Here is a 17988-nt window from a genome sequence, read left to right as displayed (position 1 = left end):
CTTGGCAGCTCGTTTAAGCATCACCCCGGTTCACTCCTCGAAGGCCACACCGTAGCCAATGGTGACATACGGTCGGGACGGCTAGACAATGGGAAATCGCTTCGAATCGCATGAGCAAGCAAGGCTCACAGAGGAAAAGAAAAAGAAATTTGCCACAGCAACTCATCTTTTCTCTTCTGCTGTGGCTTCCTTGGCAAAACAACTTTGAGTCATCATCGCCGCGAAGCGTGGCTTTTACAGTAGTGACAGCGTTTTCGTTTGATTTTCCTTTTCTGAGCCCGAATTCTGGGGATCTTTTTCCTTTCCTTTTCTTTTCTTTTCTTTTCTGTTTTTGTTTTGTTTTTTGACATCTGTCTTCTGTCTCTGGATTGTTCGCGTGGCATGGGAAACGACACGGCCACGATAGGAATCGAACTTTCTTGTGCGGCATGTATTCGCACGAGAAAGTGCCCGGGCGTGACACGAGCTGACCCTGTTCCTTCCAACACTGCTTGGCGAGTTGAAATTAGATACACCGCTCTAGAGGCCACTATCAGGCGCCCTTTGCAGTCGGGTGTGTCTAAGTGAGAAGGCTTGATATTTGGATGGGAGAGTGGCTACTAAACAGGAGTATATATACCTTAACGTCCGACTACGCTCACTCTCCGAGTCATGTCCATGGGCCGTGTGTCTCCTTTGATAACAGTTGTTATGTCAACATACCTCCTGCATACCATGGCATCAATCCACGAGCATAGGCTGCATGTGCTCCCACAAGCTTTGCATCTATCTCATCTTCCTTGGCGCTTGGAGTCTTTCTGGTCTCCCGATTTTGAATACTCTGATCTAACATTTCGACCTTTGGAAATACCGACGTATCTTCAACTTGGCGTTGCCCATTTTTCTGCGAGCCATGTCGATTTTTGTCGACGATGCGATGTTGTATCGAGAAAAAAATAACAACTATTACTTAACCTAAAGCGAGGATGTTGAAAAGAATCGATCTCACAGCTGGATTGGAGGTCAGTGCGCGCGGTAAAACAGACAGCTCAGCTCGACTTCTGACATGACTGTTCTGTGTCACTTCGCCAAAGGGGCACACGGCCTCCGCCCCACAGAGCAGGCACGGTTGCAACTCTACCAAGACAATGCACACAGCAACCAGCATCAATCCCACCACCACCTTCCTTTGTCAACATCACTCGTGTACCCACGCAAATCGAGTCTCACAAACCACGGCCCGATACGGTTGACAGCCTCGACCAATCACCCACCATCGAATCCAATCGCACAGTGACCGAAACAGTGCAAGCTGGCCTTGAACCCTCCTTATCAGCAGCGCTTTGCTATCTCTCACAACCCTTTTCGCGCCTTTACACACACTTCACTCCCGCTCACAATTCACCATGTCCTCGCAAGCCCCCGCCTCGGTCATCATCGTGACCGGCATCAACAAGTCCATGGCCAAGAAGCAAGTCGACGACTTTTTCAGCTTCTGCGGCTCCATCACCAAGCTCGATCTCATCGATGATGGTGCTAATCACCAGAAGGCCGTCATCGAGTTCGCAAAGCCTTCTGCTGCAAGCACCGCCCTAATGCTCCATGGCAGCTCCCTTGACGGTGCCAATCTCTCTGTTGCGCTCGAAGGCGATACAACCGCCGCCGCCAGCGCCACTGCAGCCACTGCCGCTCAGCACGATGACGCACAGCCTGTCGGTCAAGAGGACAAGCCAAAGACCGCCATCGTTGCTGAATACCTCGCCCACGGCTACCACATCTCGGACGAAATCACAAAGCGTGCCATCGAGCTCGACAACAAGCACGGTCTCTCCACCAAGTTCAAAGGCTACCTTTCCCAGCTCGACCGCTCCCTTGGTCAGAAACTCGAAAAGGCTGCGCCTGCACCTTCTTCAACTACTACCAGCAGGACCGAACACACGCCCAGCGGGCCTGCTGCACTCTTGTCGGCTACTGAAAAGGTCGCCGCCGCCATGCCCGTGCCAGGCGAAGGCGCCTCCATCGAAGGTCCCAAGACAACCACCACCGTTCCCGAGCCCGCGTCAGCCGCTAGCGCCGTTGCCGACAAGCAGGACCCTTCCTTCGCTCGCAATCTTCAGCAGCGAGCTCAGGCCGTGCTCGACAAGCCCGAGGTCAAGTCCAAGACAGACTTTGTCTGGACCAAGCTTAGCGACTACTACAACGCCTTTGCCAACCACCCCAAGATCCATGACTTCTACTCGAAAACCTCCAAAACCGTCACTGACGTTCACGAGGAGGCTAAGCGTATCGCAGAGAAGAAGAAACACGGTGCACCTTCGGGGACCGCTGGCACCTCTGTACCCACTTCGGCTCCCGCAACTGGTGCTAAGCAGATGAGCGTCTCTTGGCTTGTCCTCGGCCTTGTCCTCTTCTCCACCCTCTCGCTCAATGGTGTTGCTGCACACGACCACAATGCCATCTCCAACGAGCCCGCCGAGGTCGCTGGCTTCCAGCCCACCGACATCGAGCACGAGAGCTACATCCAGAGACACATGCGCACCGAGCACCACATCAACGCCTTCAACCTCGGCAGTGCCTTTGCTCTCCACGATCTCGATCGCAACGGCGTTCTTGATCGATCCGAGATCGAGGCCATCTACGGTGTCCACCACTCGGAATCCAAGAAGCACTCGCCCACCCACGAGGTGCACGACGAGAAGGCTGACAAGATCGTCGGTGCTGTACTTCGAGCCATGGACAGGAACGGTGACGATCTCATCACCAAGAAGGAGTTCATCGATGCCGGTCCCAACGGCCTTCCCATCTTCCCAGAGTACAACATCGGTAGTCTTGGTCACCACTACGATGAGGAGTCCGAGTTCTTTGTCCACCACGAGGAGCTTTACCACAACTCGCCCGAGACTCAGACGGACGAGAGCTACAACCACAAAGAGGATCTCGAGCACTTTGCCAAGCATGATAAGATCGAAGAGGAGGAAGAGCGACGTGAGCGCAAGGCAGAGGGTCTTCCCACCATCGAGGAGGACGAGCGCCTTAAGAAGGCCGCTGCCGCGCGCGGCGAGAAGTACATCTCGCCCTACGACCGGCAGCTCGCGCCCGAGGAGCAGAAGAAGGCACAGCAAGAGCATGACCGGGCCCAGCTCGGTAATGCTGTCCGCGAGGCAGAGGCTTCTCAGCATGTCTTCCGAACGCCATCGGGTAACCACATTGTCAAGGAAGAGCAGATGCTCTTCCAGGATGTAGAGGTTGACAATCAGGGTCGTCCCGCTCACCTACCTGCTGATGGTCATGCTGGCAAATCCGGCGGATCGGCGCCTGCTGCTGCTCAACAGTCCGGCGAGCGTCTACCTCACGGCGTAGCAGATCGTGTACCAGGCGAGACCGTGGAGGGTCGACACCAGCGACTTGCGGCAGCCAAGTTAGAAGCTTTGCGAAGACCTTCGTACGGTCAGGGCGCTAAAGGTTTCGCATATCCCAAGGACGACAGTGATCGAATGCGAAAGGGAGCTCCCTACAAGGTAAGTAGACCCAACATTGCCTCTACATAATGCCACCGGTCATCCCAATGACGATCAAATCTGTTCTAACCAACGAACAGTATCCTCCTTTGCAAAAACAGTACCGTGTCAAGAAGCAGTCCTACTTTGTAAGTGTCCCGTCCAACGTATCAGCATGTCAATCGTGTCGAAACGACCAGCAACTGACACTTCTCTTTCTTTTGCTTCATTCGTCCGCCACCTCTCGAATTCTCATCCGTCTCTTTCCTGCGTCACAGGGCGAGTTCTGAGTTGTCGATATACGTGGCTCGCTGCAGCTTGCGATCAAGAGCCTCGGGCGTCACCTGTGCTTTCTTGCCTTGTCAACACATGATTATATTCCAGCTATGCCGACGTGTATCGACGTTCTAGTGTGACCAGCTGAGTCTGAGCGTATGGCAAGCTTCACGACAACGCAGACTAGAGGAGTGAATCACTGCATTCAAGATGAACATGAGCGATGAAGGACAACACCGGAAAGTGACAGAGGTGGTAAACCATACATCGATCAGACGCTGCGATATGGATGGGGAGGAACACCAGGAACACGACGAGAGAGTGAACAGTGACCGAGGTCGCACGCACCAACGAAGAGCGGACCGAGGAGAGTCGCAACTGCGAGAGAGCAGATAGCTGCAAAGCATACCGAGTCGCACTTCTGGTAGGCGGCCGACTGAAGCGCAGGGCTCAGGCTCGCTCGAAGCGCCAGATGAAGGGCACGTTGCGAGGGGCCATAGCAACCTGCGAGCGTGCGAAAATTACAAGAAGAGACAAACATCGACCCAGAAATTGAACATCACATCACAATGTCTGCCGGTGCAAGCTGCCTGCGCATGTCATCGAGCTAGCAGATTGACTTACTCTAGGAGGATACACGACGGCTGAGGACTGAGCCATGATGAACTCGTGATCCGATTCGTCGACGGCGACCAGGCTAATGAGGAATCGAGTAGCAGTCATCGAATGTGGCAACAACCAGACAATAATCTGGTTCAGAGTTAGGCTCTTTAACCACAAAGCAGCCCTGTCCGACGTAATCGAGGAATGCCCTTGTCGGCTTGGTCGACTAACTTACACATAGTGATTGCTACGCTCTACGGAGATGACCTTGAATGGACAAGGGTGCTCGCCGGCAAAGACGGGAGCGTTGATATCGAGAATTCTCGGGTAGGCAACGGCCATCTTGGGGTCTTTCTAACAGATGATGACGAACTGGTTCTGACCGTGTTTCTTGACCTCCCAAGTCTGATGTTCGTGCTGACCGATACCCATGATGAGAAGAGGCTGGTCACGGCCCAGAGCAGTAAGGCAGCCTTCGTCGAAGCAGATCTTGTAGGTGCCCTCCTGGATGGTCTTGGGTGCTGCAGACATTATGTCGAATCTTTCGTAGTCGAAGATAGCGAGAGATGTGCGAGTGAAGAATGTTCGATAGATAGTCGAGCTGGATTGATGGAGCGAGGTGGTGCGAAGTGAGATTGTCGAGGCGGAGGCGCCAAATTGCCGTCGTACTTTTACCTTTTTGATCGCGGCATCCCCGACGAGAGAAGAACGCCATACTCTCTGAGACTACGTGAGGAGCTCTTCCTGCCCTCTTATTCCGAGTACGAGGCGAAGATCCTTTTGTCTCCTGTGTTCATGGCTCCTGTTCGAGCTGATCTTCACTGCCGGTCGGGATCGTGGTGAACCTTGTGTTAGAAGACTGCGAGGGTTGGACGGCGCATGTCGCTGGCCAACTTGGTCGAGGTCTCATGGCCTCTTTCGATGGTGGCCATGCTGAATTCGTACTGTGCAAGGCTTGATCATGCTCACAGCTTGAAACATGAGACGTCCAAGGCGTACACTCAGTTGATTGTCCAGCGGCCAGTGTCCTGATCAACTCCTTCTGCATGCTGGATGGTCACACGGTCTCGTGACCCCTGACTGCCAATGTTTCGTAGGAGCGGTCGGCGAGGCTCGCTACGCTGAAGTCTTGCTCCTTGTAACCATAAAGAAGGCTGAGAGCAGTTAGCACAGCTTTCAGGGTGACTGCTAGGAGCAGGGGCGAGAAAAACCACAACCGAAAAGGCGTCACACTTCCGTGACGACGACTTGTGATAGCCTTACTGCTTCTACTCTCAGTGCTTTTGTCTAGGTCGAATCGGTTGATCCAATTGATGAGGGTCTTGAAGCATATGACTCAGACCCATGATCACCGCAAAGATACGGTAATCCTTCACTGTCACCGAGTGGCGTGACAGCTGGCCAACTCCAAGCTGGAAGAGCCGTGAGCTGGCTTGGCGCCTGCTAGCCGACTTTGGCCATACTTTGCAGTCGAATAAAGCATGACCAATAGTCGCACCAGAGCTCGTTGGCAGGGTGTTGGTCTTGGAAGGCTGAAACTGTGGCGAAGCTCGCACAAGTTATCAACCGACTCTCATCGCACGATCCTGACCAAGAATAAACGGCTGTTGTTGTTGGCTGAGCCGATGGGGCGGTCGTTTATTTTGCGAGTATGCTTGATGGCATACCCAATAGAACGAGTGCCACATGATCCACATCTTGCCTCAGAGAAGCTGCTGGATGTACTTATCCTAGAGGGAGCAGGTATATCCCTTGCCGGTCGTCTTTCGGGCTTCTATCACCTTCCACACTGCAATTCTGCCATCGAAATGCTTAGTCTTTTTGAGCACCTGTCCGAGCCATGAGCTCAACACTATCGGACGTTTGTCGCATCATAGCCGGCTTGGTGCAATTAAATGGTGAAAGAAGCCAGGATCGTCGCATGGCTCAGCATGCAGACCATCATAATGGGTGGGCACGTGCTGCCGATTCCACAATTCCTCGCTTTGTACGGCGGCGTTCCTGAAGGTATGACTTTCTCCTCTCCAACAGATGCGCACAAAGCGAGACAGTGAGCAGTGACGGGCAGCCCGTTGTCCACGTTCTAGAGAGAAGCCACCTTCAATGCACACTTCGCTCGTAGATGCGGGAACCGTAGGCCTCTTCATCCTGGTGTGTTCGGAAGCTAACGGCCCGTCGGTTTGTAGACCGCAGAAGCGGAAATTGCCCAAGGTGGCAGTCTCCGGTTGTCGATGCGGGCACTTGAGCAGTGTAAGCGTTTAGCTGTCCCACAGTGCATTCTCTACGTTCTTTCTTTCGGAGGCAGATTTGGAAGCCATCGTTTCAGATCCTTACCTCGTCGCCCTCGCTTAGACCATCTGTTCCAAACTCGACCACCGAGAGCGTCGTCAGCTGCTTGGCAGCCCGTTGCTCTGGATCATGCCAGAACTGAGAAGGTTGCTTCCACACGGACTCGTTAAGCGAGCATGAGAACGTGCTTATTTTTGTCTAAAACTTGAGTCCCTTTCCGACTCCTCTATGCTCGCTTGCGAGAGTTTGTTCGCAAAGATCTTCTCGGGTCGATACACACTTGTTGCAAGGTAGCGAGCATGGACCTGAGCGTCACCGTGAAGTGTTTCAACTCCGTACTAGGCCATGAGCACCATATATACACAGAACAGCGTAACAAGATTCACTCTCCTCTTCCCCTACCACTGTTTCCCCCCATAGATCCCCAAGATGAAGTTCCTCCCCCTTCTCACTGCAGCGCTGGTCTCCTCTATTGCCGCTTTGGCGTCGCCTCTTGAGGTCAGACAGGCCAGTACAGCCAGCAGCGCTGCCTCTTCTTCGACCTCTTCTGCGGCCTCTTCTACCGGCAACTCCTCCTCCTCCTCCTCGAGCCTTGCTTCTACCACGGCGTCGGCTCCTGCTGCTCCCGCCACATCATCGAGCGGATCTGGTTCGAGCAACTCTACCATCGTCAGCAGTTACAACTCGACCCTATCGTACAACAGCACTGCTACCGCCAATGATAGCTCTGTCTACGGCGTTGGTGCTGCTGGCTTTGCCAACGTCTTCAAGTCCAAAAACCCACTCAACATTGTCCTCACCAACGATGACAGCTGGGCCTCTGCCAACGTCCGTGCGTTCTACTATGCTCTTCGCCGCGCTGGTCACCGTGTGCTGATGGTCTCGCCTGAGCGCAACCAGTCTGGCAAGGGCGGTACCGTCGTTCTTCCCACTGAGCGTAACCTCACCTCGCCTGGCCGTGGCGGCTTCGTCCCCGTCGGCTCTCCATACGCCGGTCTCAACGTCAGTGACCCGGGTCTGCGCTACTTCAACGGCACTCCTGCTGCCTGTGCTGGTTGGGCTCTTGACCACGATGCTCCTTACTTCTTCAACGCCAGCCGCAACGACAGCACTGGCGGTGTCGACCTTGTCGTCAGCGGTCCCAACGAAGGCACCAATCTCGGTCCCTTCCTCTACACTCTCAGCGGTACCATTGGTGCTTCTTACTTTTCTGTCGAGCGCAACGTCCCCTCGATCGCCTTCAGTGCTTCGTCTGACGTTCGCAACTACGATACCCTCAACTTCTCGAACCCCGACGATGAGTCGATCAAGCTCGGCACATATTCCGCCAACTTTGTCACGACCGTTTCGGACGAGGCCAAGAAGTCCAACTCGAGTGCTCGCATCCTTCCTCTCGGCATTGGTCTCACTGTCAACTACCCCGAGATCGCACCCACTGGCAACTGCAGCAATCTCACCTGGGTCCACACTCGTCTCACTGGTAAGGCTGTTGTTGACCGTTTCGTTGTTAACGCTACCACTGGTTTGCCCACTTACGCTAATTACGTGAGTGACGGTGTTAACGCTTGCATCTCGGGTGATTGCTCTCTTCCCGGCGAGACCGATGTTGTCGAGAACGGCCAGTGCCAGGCTTCGGCTTCGATCTACTCGGTCGATTATGATGCTCCCACCAACGCCACTGCCGACGTCGTCTCTGCTCTCACTTCGGGCATTTCTTCGCTTAACGGGGGCAACTCGACTTCGCCGTCGAGCTCGAACCAGACTGCCTCGAAGTATATTTGATGCTATAGAATCAATGATCATATAGTCTATCCGATGGAAGTTGTGTAGATCGGAATTACACTCCCGTTACTATCTCGTGACTAGTCATATCCGATTGTACGCAAATGCTTGTAATTACTGTGCTTGTTCCTGAGCCGAAGCCTGTTGCTGCGCAAGACGGATGGCTTCCCTGTTGCGTTCTCTACCGCGCTCACGCTTGCCACCCTGCATGGTCTTGACGAGCTTTTGACGCTGTTCATCGTCACCCTTTGGGTTTGAGGATGCATTGGATGGCTTTGTCTCGTTGACCTCGGCGACACCAATGAGAGAAGTGTCGAGTGGGTGGTTGAAACGGCCCTTGCGTGAGGAACGTGTCGCGATGATCTCGGCGGATGACGGCACCTCGACCTTGGGCCATGTGGTGAGAGCAGGGTAGAGACTGAGGTGCTCGACAACGGAGGGATCCAAAAGCGCTCTTGGTGTCTCTTGGTAGGCTTCTGACTTTGGTAGAGTTGCAGGCAAAAGTGCTTCAACACGAGCAGACTTGGCTTCCCGCTCGAAATGAGCCGATGCAGTGAGGGTGAAGATACCAACTTCCACCTCCGCCTTCTCTGTCGGCCCTTCCGGTCGGAATTCTGAACGCGTGTCGAAAGTGGCAATGACGGAAGTGCTGACGGTGGCGGGTCGTTGAGAAAGTGCAAGGTGTAAGACCGGAACAGAAGCGCGAGTGACTCGGACTTGCTCAGAGATGTCGCGTACCTTGTCTTCTCCTGATGACAAAGGTGCCAAGAGTGCACTGACAGGGACGTGGAAGAAGGCAGTGGCACCTTCGACGACCACCAAGAGCCATGCTTTGCCCTCTGCATCACTGAATGGAATCAGATCGCTAATGACTACGCTCGGCTTGCTGTCCTTGGAATACTGCGAGGCAAGAGGCTTGACTTTAACCTGTTCGCCTTCCTTGCCATCCCCACCGCGCTGATCCTGTTTGCGCTTGGCAGTCTTGTTACGCTTGCTTGATGCCTGGAGCGCTTTGGACTCTCGTTTCCTCTCCTCTCGATCGCGTGCGAGGACATAAGGTGCCAAGGCCGATTCCAGGTCGTTGATGGAAATGCATGCGTTGTCGGATGATGTGTCGGCTGATGTGTCGGCCGAAGAGCTCGAGCGTTCAGAGGGTTGTGGCAGCTTCCAGACTCTCAACGAGCGACCGCCTTCGGAGGTGACCAAACGCAATGCGCCATCAGCATCGGAAATGAGAGCAAGAGCTCCAACGAAAGACTCGGACCCTTGAAGGTACCGGTCAATGACATAGGCGAGCCGCTTGGACCGCCACCATGAGACTCGAATGTGCTCGTCGCGGTCGCCGGTGATGATGTACTTTGGCGGCGCAGTGGGCTTGGCACCGGGAACAAAGGCAAGGCTGGTGATCATGCTGACATGTCCGAGAAGGATCTGCATGGAAGCGTCGTCAGGTGAGTCGATCTGATCTTGCTCGTCAGCCTGCGCTCCATCCTTCGAGGCGGAGGGGAGTGTTCGGACGTCGTCTTCGTTGACCAGGAAGCTGCGGACATCGCCGAAACGGTCAACGACAATCAATTCCTCGGATCCTTGGGGTGTAGCATCACTACGAGGCAACCAGTGGAGGATGGCAGCTCTCTTGGGCAGAAGTTTGATCACAATCTCTTTGCCAAACTCGAAGCCTGTGATGCTGTTGTCTGCGGCGCGTTCGAGCTTCCATACTCGAAGAACCTTGTCGTCTCCAGTGAGGGCGAGAAATCGGTCTGAGTGCGAGAAGCTAGCAAGGCGAGCGAAGCTGATGTGAGGCTGGTCGGCGTACCGTGCAGCGTCTGACTGGTCGGGAAGCGTAGGTTGCGGCACAAAGACGGTTGTAGGGATGGCGTAGGTCTTGTAGCTACCGTCAGTCTGGCCATCGACGAGCTGGACCGAGTTCGCAGAAAGGAAGACGGTGAGGTCGGAGCTGTGAGCTGTTGCTACATGGTGGAATGGCGCGCTGACCAGAGTGGCACTAGAAGGCCCTGCTTCTGCCATGTTGGTGGGTATTGCTACTGTCGAAAGTAGCAGCAAGTGTTGATAGGATGGCGTTGTGTGGTGATGTCGCAAAGCATTACGATTGTATCCAGGCTCAAGCATGCTCACCATCAAGTTTTCAATTCTTCCAAACCTCCACCCTGCCAAAAACGAACCCTGAACAATGGCAAACATCTCGACTCGCACGAGAAGAACGATTCTTCTTCTTGCTTTCGGGTCAAATCGATCACGAAAGTTGGCACTGTTTCGGACTGTGTTGTTCTCCTGCCTGTATTGTGTCCGCCAACGGCGCTCTCCGGAACGAGAGATTTCAATTTCAAATTTTGGAATTTCCTCGCAAATTTGTAATCAGCCTGTAGTGCAAACGAGACGACTGCAGGCAGCTCCGACTTGAATCCTCCGACTTGAATCTTCAGCCTCTGAATACAAGAGCGTGCCTTTCGAATTGCCTGTTGTGCCTTGATGAGAATACAAAGCAGTTCAGCAGCCAAAAAAAAAAAAGAAAAAGAAAAAGAAAAAGAAAAAGAAAAAGAAAAACGAAAAAGAAAAAAGAAAATCTGAATTGGGGGGAAGGAGCCCAATCAGGTCTTGGAAAATAGTCAGTCAGATCCAAGCAACGAGAAGCAAGCTTGTTGAGCAGCTCTGTCGGCCGTTCAAAAGTCACAGAGCCGCGAGAAGCAACGCAAAGAACAAAAGCCAGGTCCAGTTGAGTCGACTTGAATCCCGCCGTCGCCAGTTTGAGCCGGATTTGCTGGTGGCTTGGTCGTGGCCTGATCCATCATCTCGAAGCCTTCTGCTCCTCACCTTCCTATCCACCCCCACCCTGCACCTCATCACCCTCTTTCGTCGCACAGCCTCCATCGCTATGGCTGCTCGTCTCTTCGCACAATCCTCTTTGAGGCTCGCCCGAGCCCAGAAGCTCCCGGCCACCGCTGCCACCTTCAACCTTCGTAACTTGGCTACTGCCGTCTCTCGCCAACCCATCACCCAGGCCACCACCCTCTCCAATGGTCTTACCGTCGCTACCGAGTCCAACCCTTCCGCTCAGACCGCCACCGTCGGCGTTTGGATCGATGCCGGCTCGCGCGCCGAGACAGATCGCACCAACGGTACCGCCCACTTCCTCGAACACATGGCTTTCAAGGGTACGTATACCGCATCGACACAGTGCAGCAATCGCATCGCAACACATGAGCCCATCCGTGACAACATTCCCACAACGCTTGCCGCAGCTGCACGCTTAGTGAGCGCTCAAGACGAAATACACGGCACAACATAGAGAGCAATCGCATAGGCCTTGCCATTGACGACCAATCAATCCACAACAGCCTAGCTCACGGCGCCACGAACATCGCAGTATACTGAATCCATGTCTTGACACGCGCAAGGCGGCCATCACATTCGACATAGCTACTGCTGATCAAAATAAAGGGATAGGACCAGCATACCATGTTGTTACCGATGACGTTTGTTGCGACCTTGCCCAATCAACTCTCTTGCGCTGACTCACTGACTTTAATCCTTGCTTTGCTAACTTTATCACTACCTCTCATCCTCGCTATCGACAACTTCCTTGGTTCCACAATGACACCGACCAAATTCGCATTTCATCTCATTCAGGAACTGGCAAGCGATCTCAGCATGCCCTTGAGCTCGAAGTCGAGAACCTCGGTGCCCACCTTAACGCCTACACCTCCCGAGAACAGACCGTCTACTATGCCAAGGCTTTCCGCAAGGACGTCGACAAGGCCGTTGACATCATCTCCGACATTCTCCAAAACTCCAAGCTCGAAAACTCGGCCATCGAGCGCGAGCGCGATGTGATCCTCCGTGAACAGGAGGAGGTTGACAAGCTCAAGGAGGAAGTCGTCTTTGACCACCTTCACTCGGTTGCCTTCCAGGGTCAGCCCCTTGGCCGCACCATCCTGGGCCCCAAGAAGAACATTCTCTCCATCAAGCGCGAGGACCTTGCTGAGTACATCAAGACCAATTACACTGCTGACCGTATGGTTCTTGTCGGTGCTGGTGGTATCGAGCACGACTCGCTCGTCAAGCTTGCCGAGCAGCACTTCGGCAGCCTTCCCGTCAGCCAGAGCCCCATCAAGCTCGGCCAGTCCTCTTCGCCCAAGACTAGCTTTGTTGGTTCTGAAGTCCGAATCCGTGACGATACCTCGCCCACCTGCAACTTTGCTCTCGCCGTTGAGGGCGTTTCGTGGAAGTCGCCCGACTACTTCCCTATGCTTGTCCTCCAGTCCATCATGGGCAATTGGGACCGATCGCTCGGCTCGAGCCCCTTACTCTCGTCGCGTCTCTCGCACATTGTCTCCTCCAACAACCTCGCCAACTCGTTTATGCACTTTTCCACCTCTTACTCGGACACTGGTCTCTGGGGTGTCTACATGGTTTCCGAGAACTTCCTTCAGCTCGATGACTTGATCCACTTCACTCTCCGTGAATGGCAGCGAATGAGCACTGCTCCCACCGAAGGTGAGGTGGAGCGTGCCAAGGCTCAGCTCAAGGCCAGCTTGTTGCTCGGCCTCGACGGTACCACCGCCATTGCTGAGGACATCGGACGACAGCTCGTCACCACCGGCAAGAGATACACCCCACAGGAGATCCAGGCGGCCATTGACTCGATCGGCGTTGCGGATATCCAGCGCGTTGCCCGAACCTACTTGTGGGATGCTGACTTTGCCCTTGCCGCACACGGCCAGGTCGAAGGTATCCTTGATTACAACCGTATTCGATCCGACCTTAGCAGCATGGTCTGGTAAACAACTATTCCGTCTAGGAACGCTGATTAGGACCTCTTTTGTTCAGCTACCGTAAATATAAACATCCTTCACCATCACCTCCATCCTGACACCCTCTTGGCCGAGATGGCCTCGAATTATCTTGACACTAGACCTCATCACTTGTTTGTGCGCAAGGTACCGCTCTCTTCTTGAATCTCATCCCTTTCTCAGCTTGACTCTCACAGGAAATGTGACTAGATGGCCAGGCGCTCTGGGAAGCTGTGCGTAGGAGGGTGGGTTGCAATGATCATCTGGGGTTCAGCAATGTGACTGCTGTCACTGGAACCAAAGCGCAAGTCTGAAGGCCTGGCAGAAAAATGAGTCGCTGCAGGCAGGTCAGTGCAAACAAGATGCTAGCTTGGCTTGCCGGAATAGACACGCCTTGAAGTATTGCCCCGAATTTAACACTCACAACGGGTATGTTCTCTGCTTGAGCGCCGAGATTCCAAACTGAATGTGTCTGTGTGTGAGACAACACTCGCTGCCGTGCACGAGCCACGGCAACGGGAAGTGCGAGTTCGAACCTCGCATCTCACTTTTCTCCAAAGTAACACGCCATCGTTCAAACAAATGCTCCCACCATCTTCTTCCTAACCATCCTCGCTCCAATTGCCCGTTTTGGTCGGTGTAACGTCTTCGCCGTCACTTCGCATACGGTACCTTTCGTTCATCTAGCAACGTTCTATCTTCAGCTTCGCCACTTAGCCTTCTCGCGTGCTCGCATAACCTATCGCAAAAATGGATCTCGATCACATCGGCAGCAAGCTCGCCAATCTCACCATGTACGACGTCAAGTCGTTGTACCGACAGGCTCGTAACTACGCGCTCAACGTCAGCGAGATCGAGGCCAAAGTTGACGAGGCCACCAACGACGACCCTTGGGGCGCAAGTTCCACCTTGATGCAGGAGATCGCGCAGGCTACGAACAACTTCCAAGATTTCAACGAAATCATGCCCACCATTTACCGCCGCTTCATGGAGAAGGAGGCAAGGGAGTGGCGCCAGATCTACAAGGCTCTCCAGCTCCTCGAGTACCTCGTGAAGCATGGTTCGGAACGCGTTGTCGACGATGCTCGCTCGCATCTTGCTACTATCAAGATTCTTCGAAATTTCCATTACATTGACGAGAAGGGCAAAGATCAAGGCATCAATGTGCGAAACCGGGCAAAGGAGCTCGCTGACTTGCTAGGCGATGTGGACCGCATCCGACAGGAGAGGAGAAAGGCTCGTAGTAACAAAACCAAGTATACGGGTGGAGGCAACGGGGAGTTCGTTCCAGGCAGTGGAACTCGATATGGTGGTTTCGGAAGCGATAGCTACTACGCCGGCGGTGGGGCAGCTGGAGCTGCGGCTGGTAGCTCGACTGGCGCTGGAAGCGCTGCTGCCCGCGACAGCTTCGAGGAGTACGACGCTGGCGACTACGAAGAGACCCCAGCTGCTAGGCCCAGTTCGAGCACCACTCGAGCTGGAGGTTCTCGCAGTTCAGCTGCCGCTCCACCGAAGAAGGAGGCGCCCAAGGTGGCTGACCTCTTCAGCTTCGATGATGATGACGAGCCTGCTGCGTCCGCCCCAGCATCCGCAGTGGCCACTCAGTCAGCCGCCGACAGCAACAACGATGCCTTCGGCGATGACTTTGACGACTTCCAGGCCGCACCAGCTCCAACACCCGCCGTAAAGCCTGCTGCCGCCCCGTCAGCTGCTAAGTCTCAAACTTCAGCTTCATTCGACTTCTTCGACTCTGCGCCCATCGCACCTGCCGCTTCGAAGCCTGCTTCCACCAGTGTCATGTCCCCCACATCCTCCAACGCATCGAAACCCACCACACCTGCTGCCACATCGAACACTGCTTCGCGACCTGCTGCCTCTACGAATTCGTCGTTCAACTTTGATGATCTGTGGGCAGCTTCCTCGGGCAAGTCGAGCAACGCGTCGGGAAAGCAAAAGCTGTCGATGGCCGAAATGGCCAAGAATCAAAGCTCGAATGCTTTGTTCGGATCCTCGGGTACACAACCTGCTGCTCAGCAGCAGGCAGCGAACAAGAAGGACATCTTCGACTTGCTCTAGATCAATTGACACAAAGCCTTTGAACCATGTACATCGAATCCACTTCGCAATATCATTCCGCATTTTCATCAAATCACCTGGCTTCCGCATAAAGCTTTGTTCGGCGAGAGCGCCAATTGCTTCAATTGTCAGTTATGACCGAGCTAAGCATGTTCTCGACTCGAACTGTTTCTCCTTGCCTGCTCTCCCGCTGCATACAATCATATAACCTCCACCCACAACATCAACATTCCGCCAGCACCATCCACCAGTGTCATGGGTCGCCGTAAGAGCACCTCGCAGCGTCGACTCGTCCAGACTACTCGCATCGTCGCGACCGTCCTATCAAAGGACTTTGGCATTCGAAACGGCTACGAGGTAGTGGATCGCGGGCATGGTCGGCAGGACGTCTTCACACCCACCCTCACCCGAAGCAACGAGGCTAGCAGTGCCCTGGAAGCCTTCTTCGAACAGCAGAACAATCACAATCTCGGACCTCATCTTCGCAAAGTCCAATGTTTGAACTCAAGCAAGCCGGACATCAAGATTGGAGACATCGTCGAAGTCGACTCGTCGACATCAACAAAGACCATGTGTCTGATCTTGTCCCGTCACGGCGCCGTGCTACACGGCGCGATCGTCGTCACCGGAGCCCAAACCATCCTTCACGACCTTCTGCCGTCAGACGAGCTATTTCTCACCGGATCCACACTTACGTTCTTCGCCAGTGCTGTCGTGGCTGCGATTGATCCCAAGAGCGTTTCACTTCGCTATGCCTGGGATGAAAAACGGCCAGCATTCTATAGTCTCAATGGCTGGGCTGGTCAAAACGACACTCCTGCAGACCAGCGTCTCGTGTTCCACGAAGGAGATTTCGTCGTGCTACCCCCAAGCGGCCTCGAGGTTGTGAATGCTGTGGTGCAGGTCCAGCGGAGGCGTAACACATTCGTCATCGTACGCAGGCTGGATCGAAAAAAACCAGACATTACTGGCTTCAAGCATGATCGACTCCTTGTTCCCCGAGAAGAATTCGAGCGAATCGATCTCGAAATATTCAAGCCCATCGGCATTTGCCATGTCTCGTTGCTTCAAGGACATAGCTCTTCCTTCGCGGCCGAACCCACAGACTTTTTCGTCGCGCAGGAGGACGCTAAGCTCTTGAGACCCGAGTGTGGCCTTTGCATGCTTGCAAATCGAGAAGATCGACGAAAACGAAGGGACCTGGAGCCACTTAGCGCCATGGAAATCATGTGTGGAGCCGGCGGTCTCAGTCTTGGCCTCGACCTCTCGGGAGCATGCGAAACCAAGTTCGCCATCGATATGGATGAAGACTCTATCCGAACCTTCAAAGCTCACCATCCGAGCGCGACGGTCTTCTGCGGTGATGCTGGGGATGCTCTCCGTCGCGCGATGCTCGGCCTCCGCTCGCAAGAAGGACTTCGCTTCCCCTGCCCTGGCGAGATTGACATGATCTCAGCCGGTCCACCTTGCCAGGGTTTCAGTCGCAAAAATCGGCATGCGCATCGGGAGGCTGCAGAGAAAGATTCCCGCAATCTCCTTGTTTGCAGCGTATTAGGTTGGGTTGACTATCTGCGGCCAAAGTACTTCGTGATGGAGAACGTCGAAGGTTTCACGATGTCCAGGTTGGGAGGACGTGAGCAAGGTATGGTGAAGTTGGTCATGCGGTGCCTGATGAAGATGGGTTATGCTGTCACGTGTGGCTACGCTCAATCTGGTGCTTTCGGCTGTCCACAGTCTAGAAAGCGGTTCTTGCTTTTGGCCAGCAAAGATGAGGTGACACTGCCAAACCTGCCTCAGCCAACGCACGAGTTTCTGGGCAGGCCAGCTCACACGTTTTTGTGGGAGGATGGGTCAGAGACAACCTACAACTCAGCGAGCACGTTGGTAGGCGCTACCCTGCCTGCAGTAACAGCGAGCGATGCGATCAGCGACCTGCCCGTGTTCGACTGGAAGGACCCCCACGTGACGTACCTGGGGTCGGATGCGATCGAAGTTCAGCGTGCTTTACAGGGGATCCCGCAGCTTGTCGTAAAGCAAGGACGGCCGACAGGACCTGAAGAGACCTCATACCGAAGTCAACCTCTCAATTCCTATCAAGAACGCATGCGAGTTCTTGCCGGCGAGACCGCTTGTAGCTTAACCCAGCATCAGACTCCTGGATACCATGCGCTGGCGGTCGAGCGGGTAGTCAATGTCGCCTTATACCCCGGCGCGAACTTCGAATCGTGGAGTGAGCCTGGTGTCAAAAAGCCTGCTCTGCTCGGTGTGAGTCCGGGAAGTTTCCCTTGGTACTGCAGAAATGGTCCTGATAACGTGTGCTGACGCTCATTTTCTCTCACCTCCCGCACGCAGACGGACCGATACACAGACGAGCACTTCAGGTATGAACGAGTAGATAGCGACGGGTACTTCAAGGTCCTGATGACCAAGATGACGACTCAGGGCAGCATGCTGCACCCAACACAACGACGTCTATTGACGGTTCGCGAGTGTGCTCGTGCTCAAGGGTTCCCTGACTGGGTGCACTTTCACACAGACGCCAACTTGCAGTCGGCTTACAGACAGATCGGCAATGCTGTCCCTGTACCGCTTTCACAGGCTATCGGCAAGTCTTTGACCGCTGCTCGTATGAAGGACCATCGCTAACAAAACAGGTAGCATAGTCACGGGAGCAA

The 17988-nt window shown here is 54.2% G+C and overlaps 8 protein-coding genes across 8 annotated transcripts; 6 read left to right on the top strand and 2 right to left on the bottom strand.

Annotated features, from left to right (window-relative positions):
* Nucleotides 1-1385: 1385 nt before the first annotated feature.
* UHO2_06288 (related to SSP120 - secretory protein) lies at nt 1386-3766 on the top strand (the record flags this gene model as incomplete). The annotated part of the gene is made up of 3 exons (XM_041556296.1): nt 1386-3497; nt 3599-3625; nt 3755-3766. 3 exons carry the CDS (start codon nt 1386-1388, stop codon nt 3764-3766), a joined length of 2151 nt encoding a protein of 716 aa, XP_041412230.1.
* Nucleotides 3767-4202: 436 nt separating this feature from the next.
* Nucleotides 4203-4886, bottom strand: UHO2_06287 (uncharacterized protein; the record flags this gene model as incomplete). Its single annotated transcript, XM_041556295.1, has 4 exons — nt 4203-4256; nt 4377-4449; nt 4591-4677; nt 4729-4886. The coding sequence occupies 4 exons, from the start codon at nt 4884-4886 to the stop codon at nt 4203-4205; spliced, it is 372 nt and encodes a 123-aa protein (XP_041412229.1).
* Nucleotides 4887-5836: 950 nt separating this feature from the next.
* On the top strand, nt 5837-6199 carry UHO2_06286 (uncharacterized protein; the record flags this gene model as incomplete). The annotated part of the gene is made up of 1 exon (XM_041556294.1): nt 5837-6199. The coding sequence occupies one exon, from the start codon at nt 5837-5839 to the stop codon at nt 6197-6199; it is 363 nt and encodes a 120-aa protein (XP_041412228.1).
* Nucleotides 6200-7073: 874 nt separating this feature from the next.
* Nucleotides 7074-8426, top strand: UHO2_06285 (uncharacterized protein; the record flags this gene model as incomplete). The annotated part of the gene is made up of 1 exon (XM_041556293.1): nt 7074-8426. The coding sequence occupies one exon, from the start codon at nt 7074-7076 to the stop codon at nt 8424-8426; it is 1353 nt and encodes a 450-aa protein (XP_041412227.1).
* Nucleotides 8427-8540: 114 nt separating this feature from the next.
* Nucleotides 8541-10454, bottom strand: UHO2_06284 (uncharacterized protein; the record flags this gene model as incomplete). The annotated part of the gene is made up of 1 exon (XM_041556292.1): nt 8541-10454. One exon carries the CDS (start codon nt 10452-10454, stop codon nt 8541-8543), a length of 1914 nt encoding a protein of 637 aa, XP_041412226.1.
* Nucleotides 10455-11319: 865 nt separating this feature from the next.
* UHO2_06283 (putative MAS1 - mitochondrial processing peptidase beta chain precursor) lies at nt 11320-13228 on the top strand (the record flags this gene model as incomplete). Its single annotated transcript, XM_041556291.1, has 2 exons — nt 11320-11599; nt 12075-13228. 2 exons carry the CDS (start codon nt 11320-11322, stop codon nt 13226-13228), a joined length of 1434 nt encoding a protein of 477 aa, XP_041412225.1.
* A 759-nt stretch (nt 13229-13987) lies between these two features.
* UHO2_06282 (uncharacterized protein) lies at nt 13988-15313 on the top strand (the record flags this gene model as incomplete). The annotated part of the gene is made up of 1 exon (XM_041556290.1): nt 13988-15313. The coding sequence occupies one exon, from the start codon at nt 13988-13990 to the stop codon at nt 15311-15313; it is 1326 nt and encodes a 441-aa protein (XP_041412224.1).
* Nucleotides 15314-15568: 255 nt separating this feature from the next.
* On the top strand, nt 15569-17959 carry UHO2_06281 (uncharacterized protein; the record flags this gene model as incomplete). Its single annotated transcript, XM_041556289.1, has 2 exons — nt 15569-17578; nt 17666-17959. The coding sequence occupies 2 exons, from the start codon at nt 15569-15571 to the stop codon at nt 17957-17959; spliced, it is 2304 nt and encodes a 767-aa protein (XP_041412223.1).
* Nucleotides 17960-17988: the final 29 nt, after the last annotated feature.

Source organism: Ustilago hordei (assembly GCF_900519145.1).
Source record: "Ustilago hordei strain Uho2 genome assembly, contig: UHO2_contig_18, whole genome shotgun sequence".
NCBI classification, from domain to species: Eukaryota; Fungi; Basidiomycota; class Ustilaginomycetes; order Ustilaginales; family Ustilaginaceae; genus Ustilago; species Ustilago hordei.
This window is presented reverse-complemented; position numbering and strand designations above follow the sequence as displayed.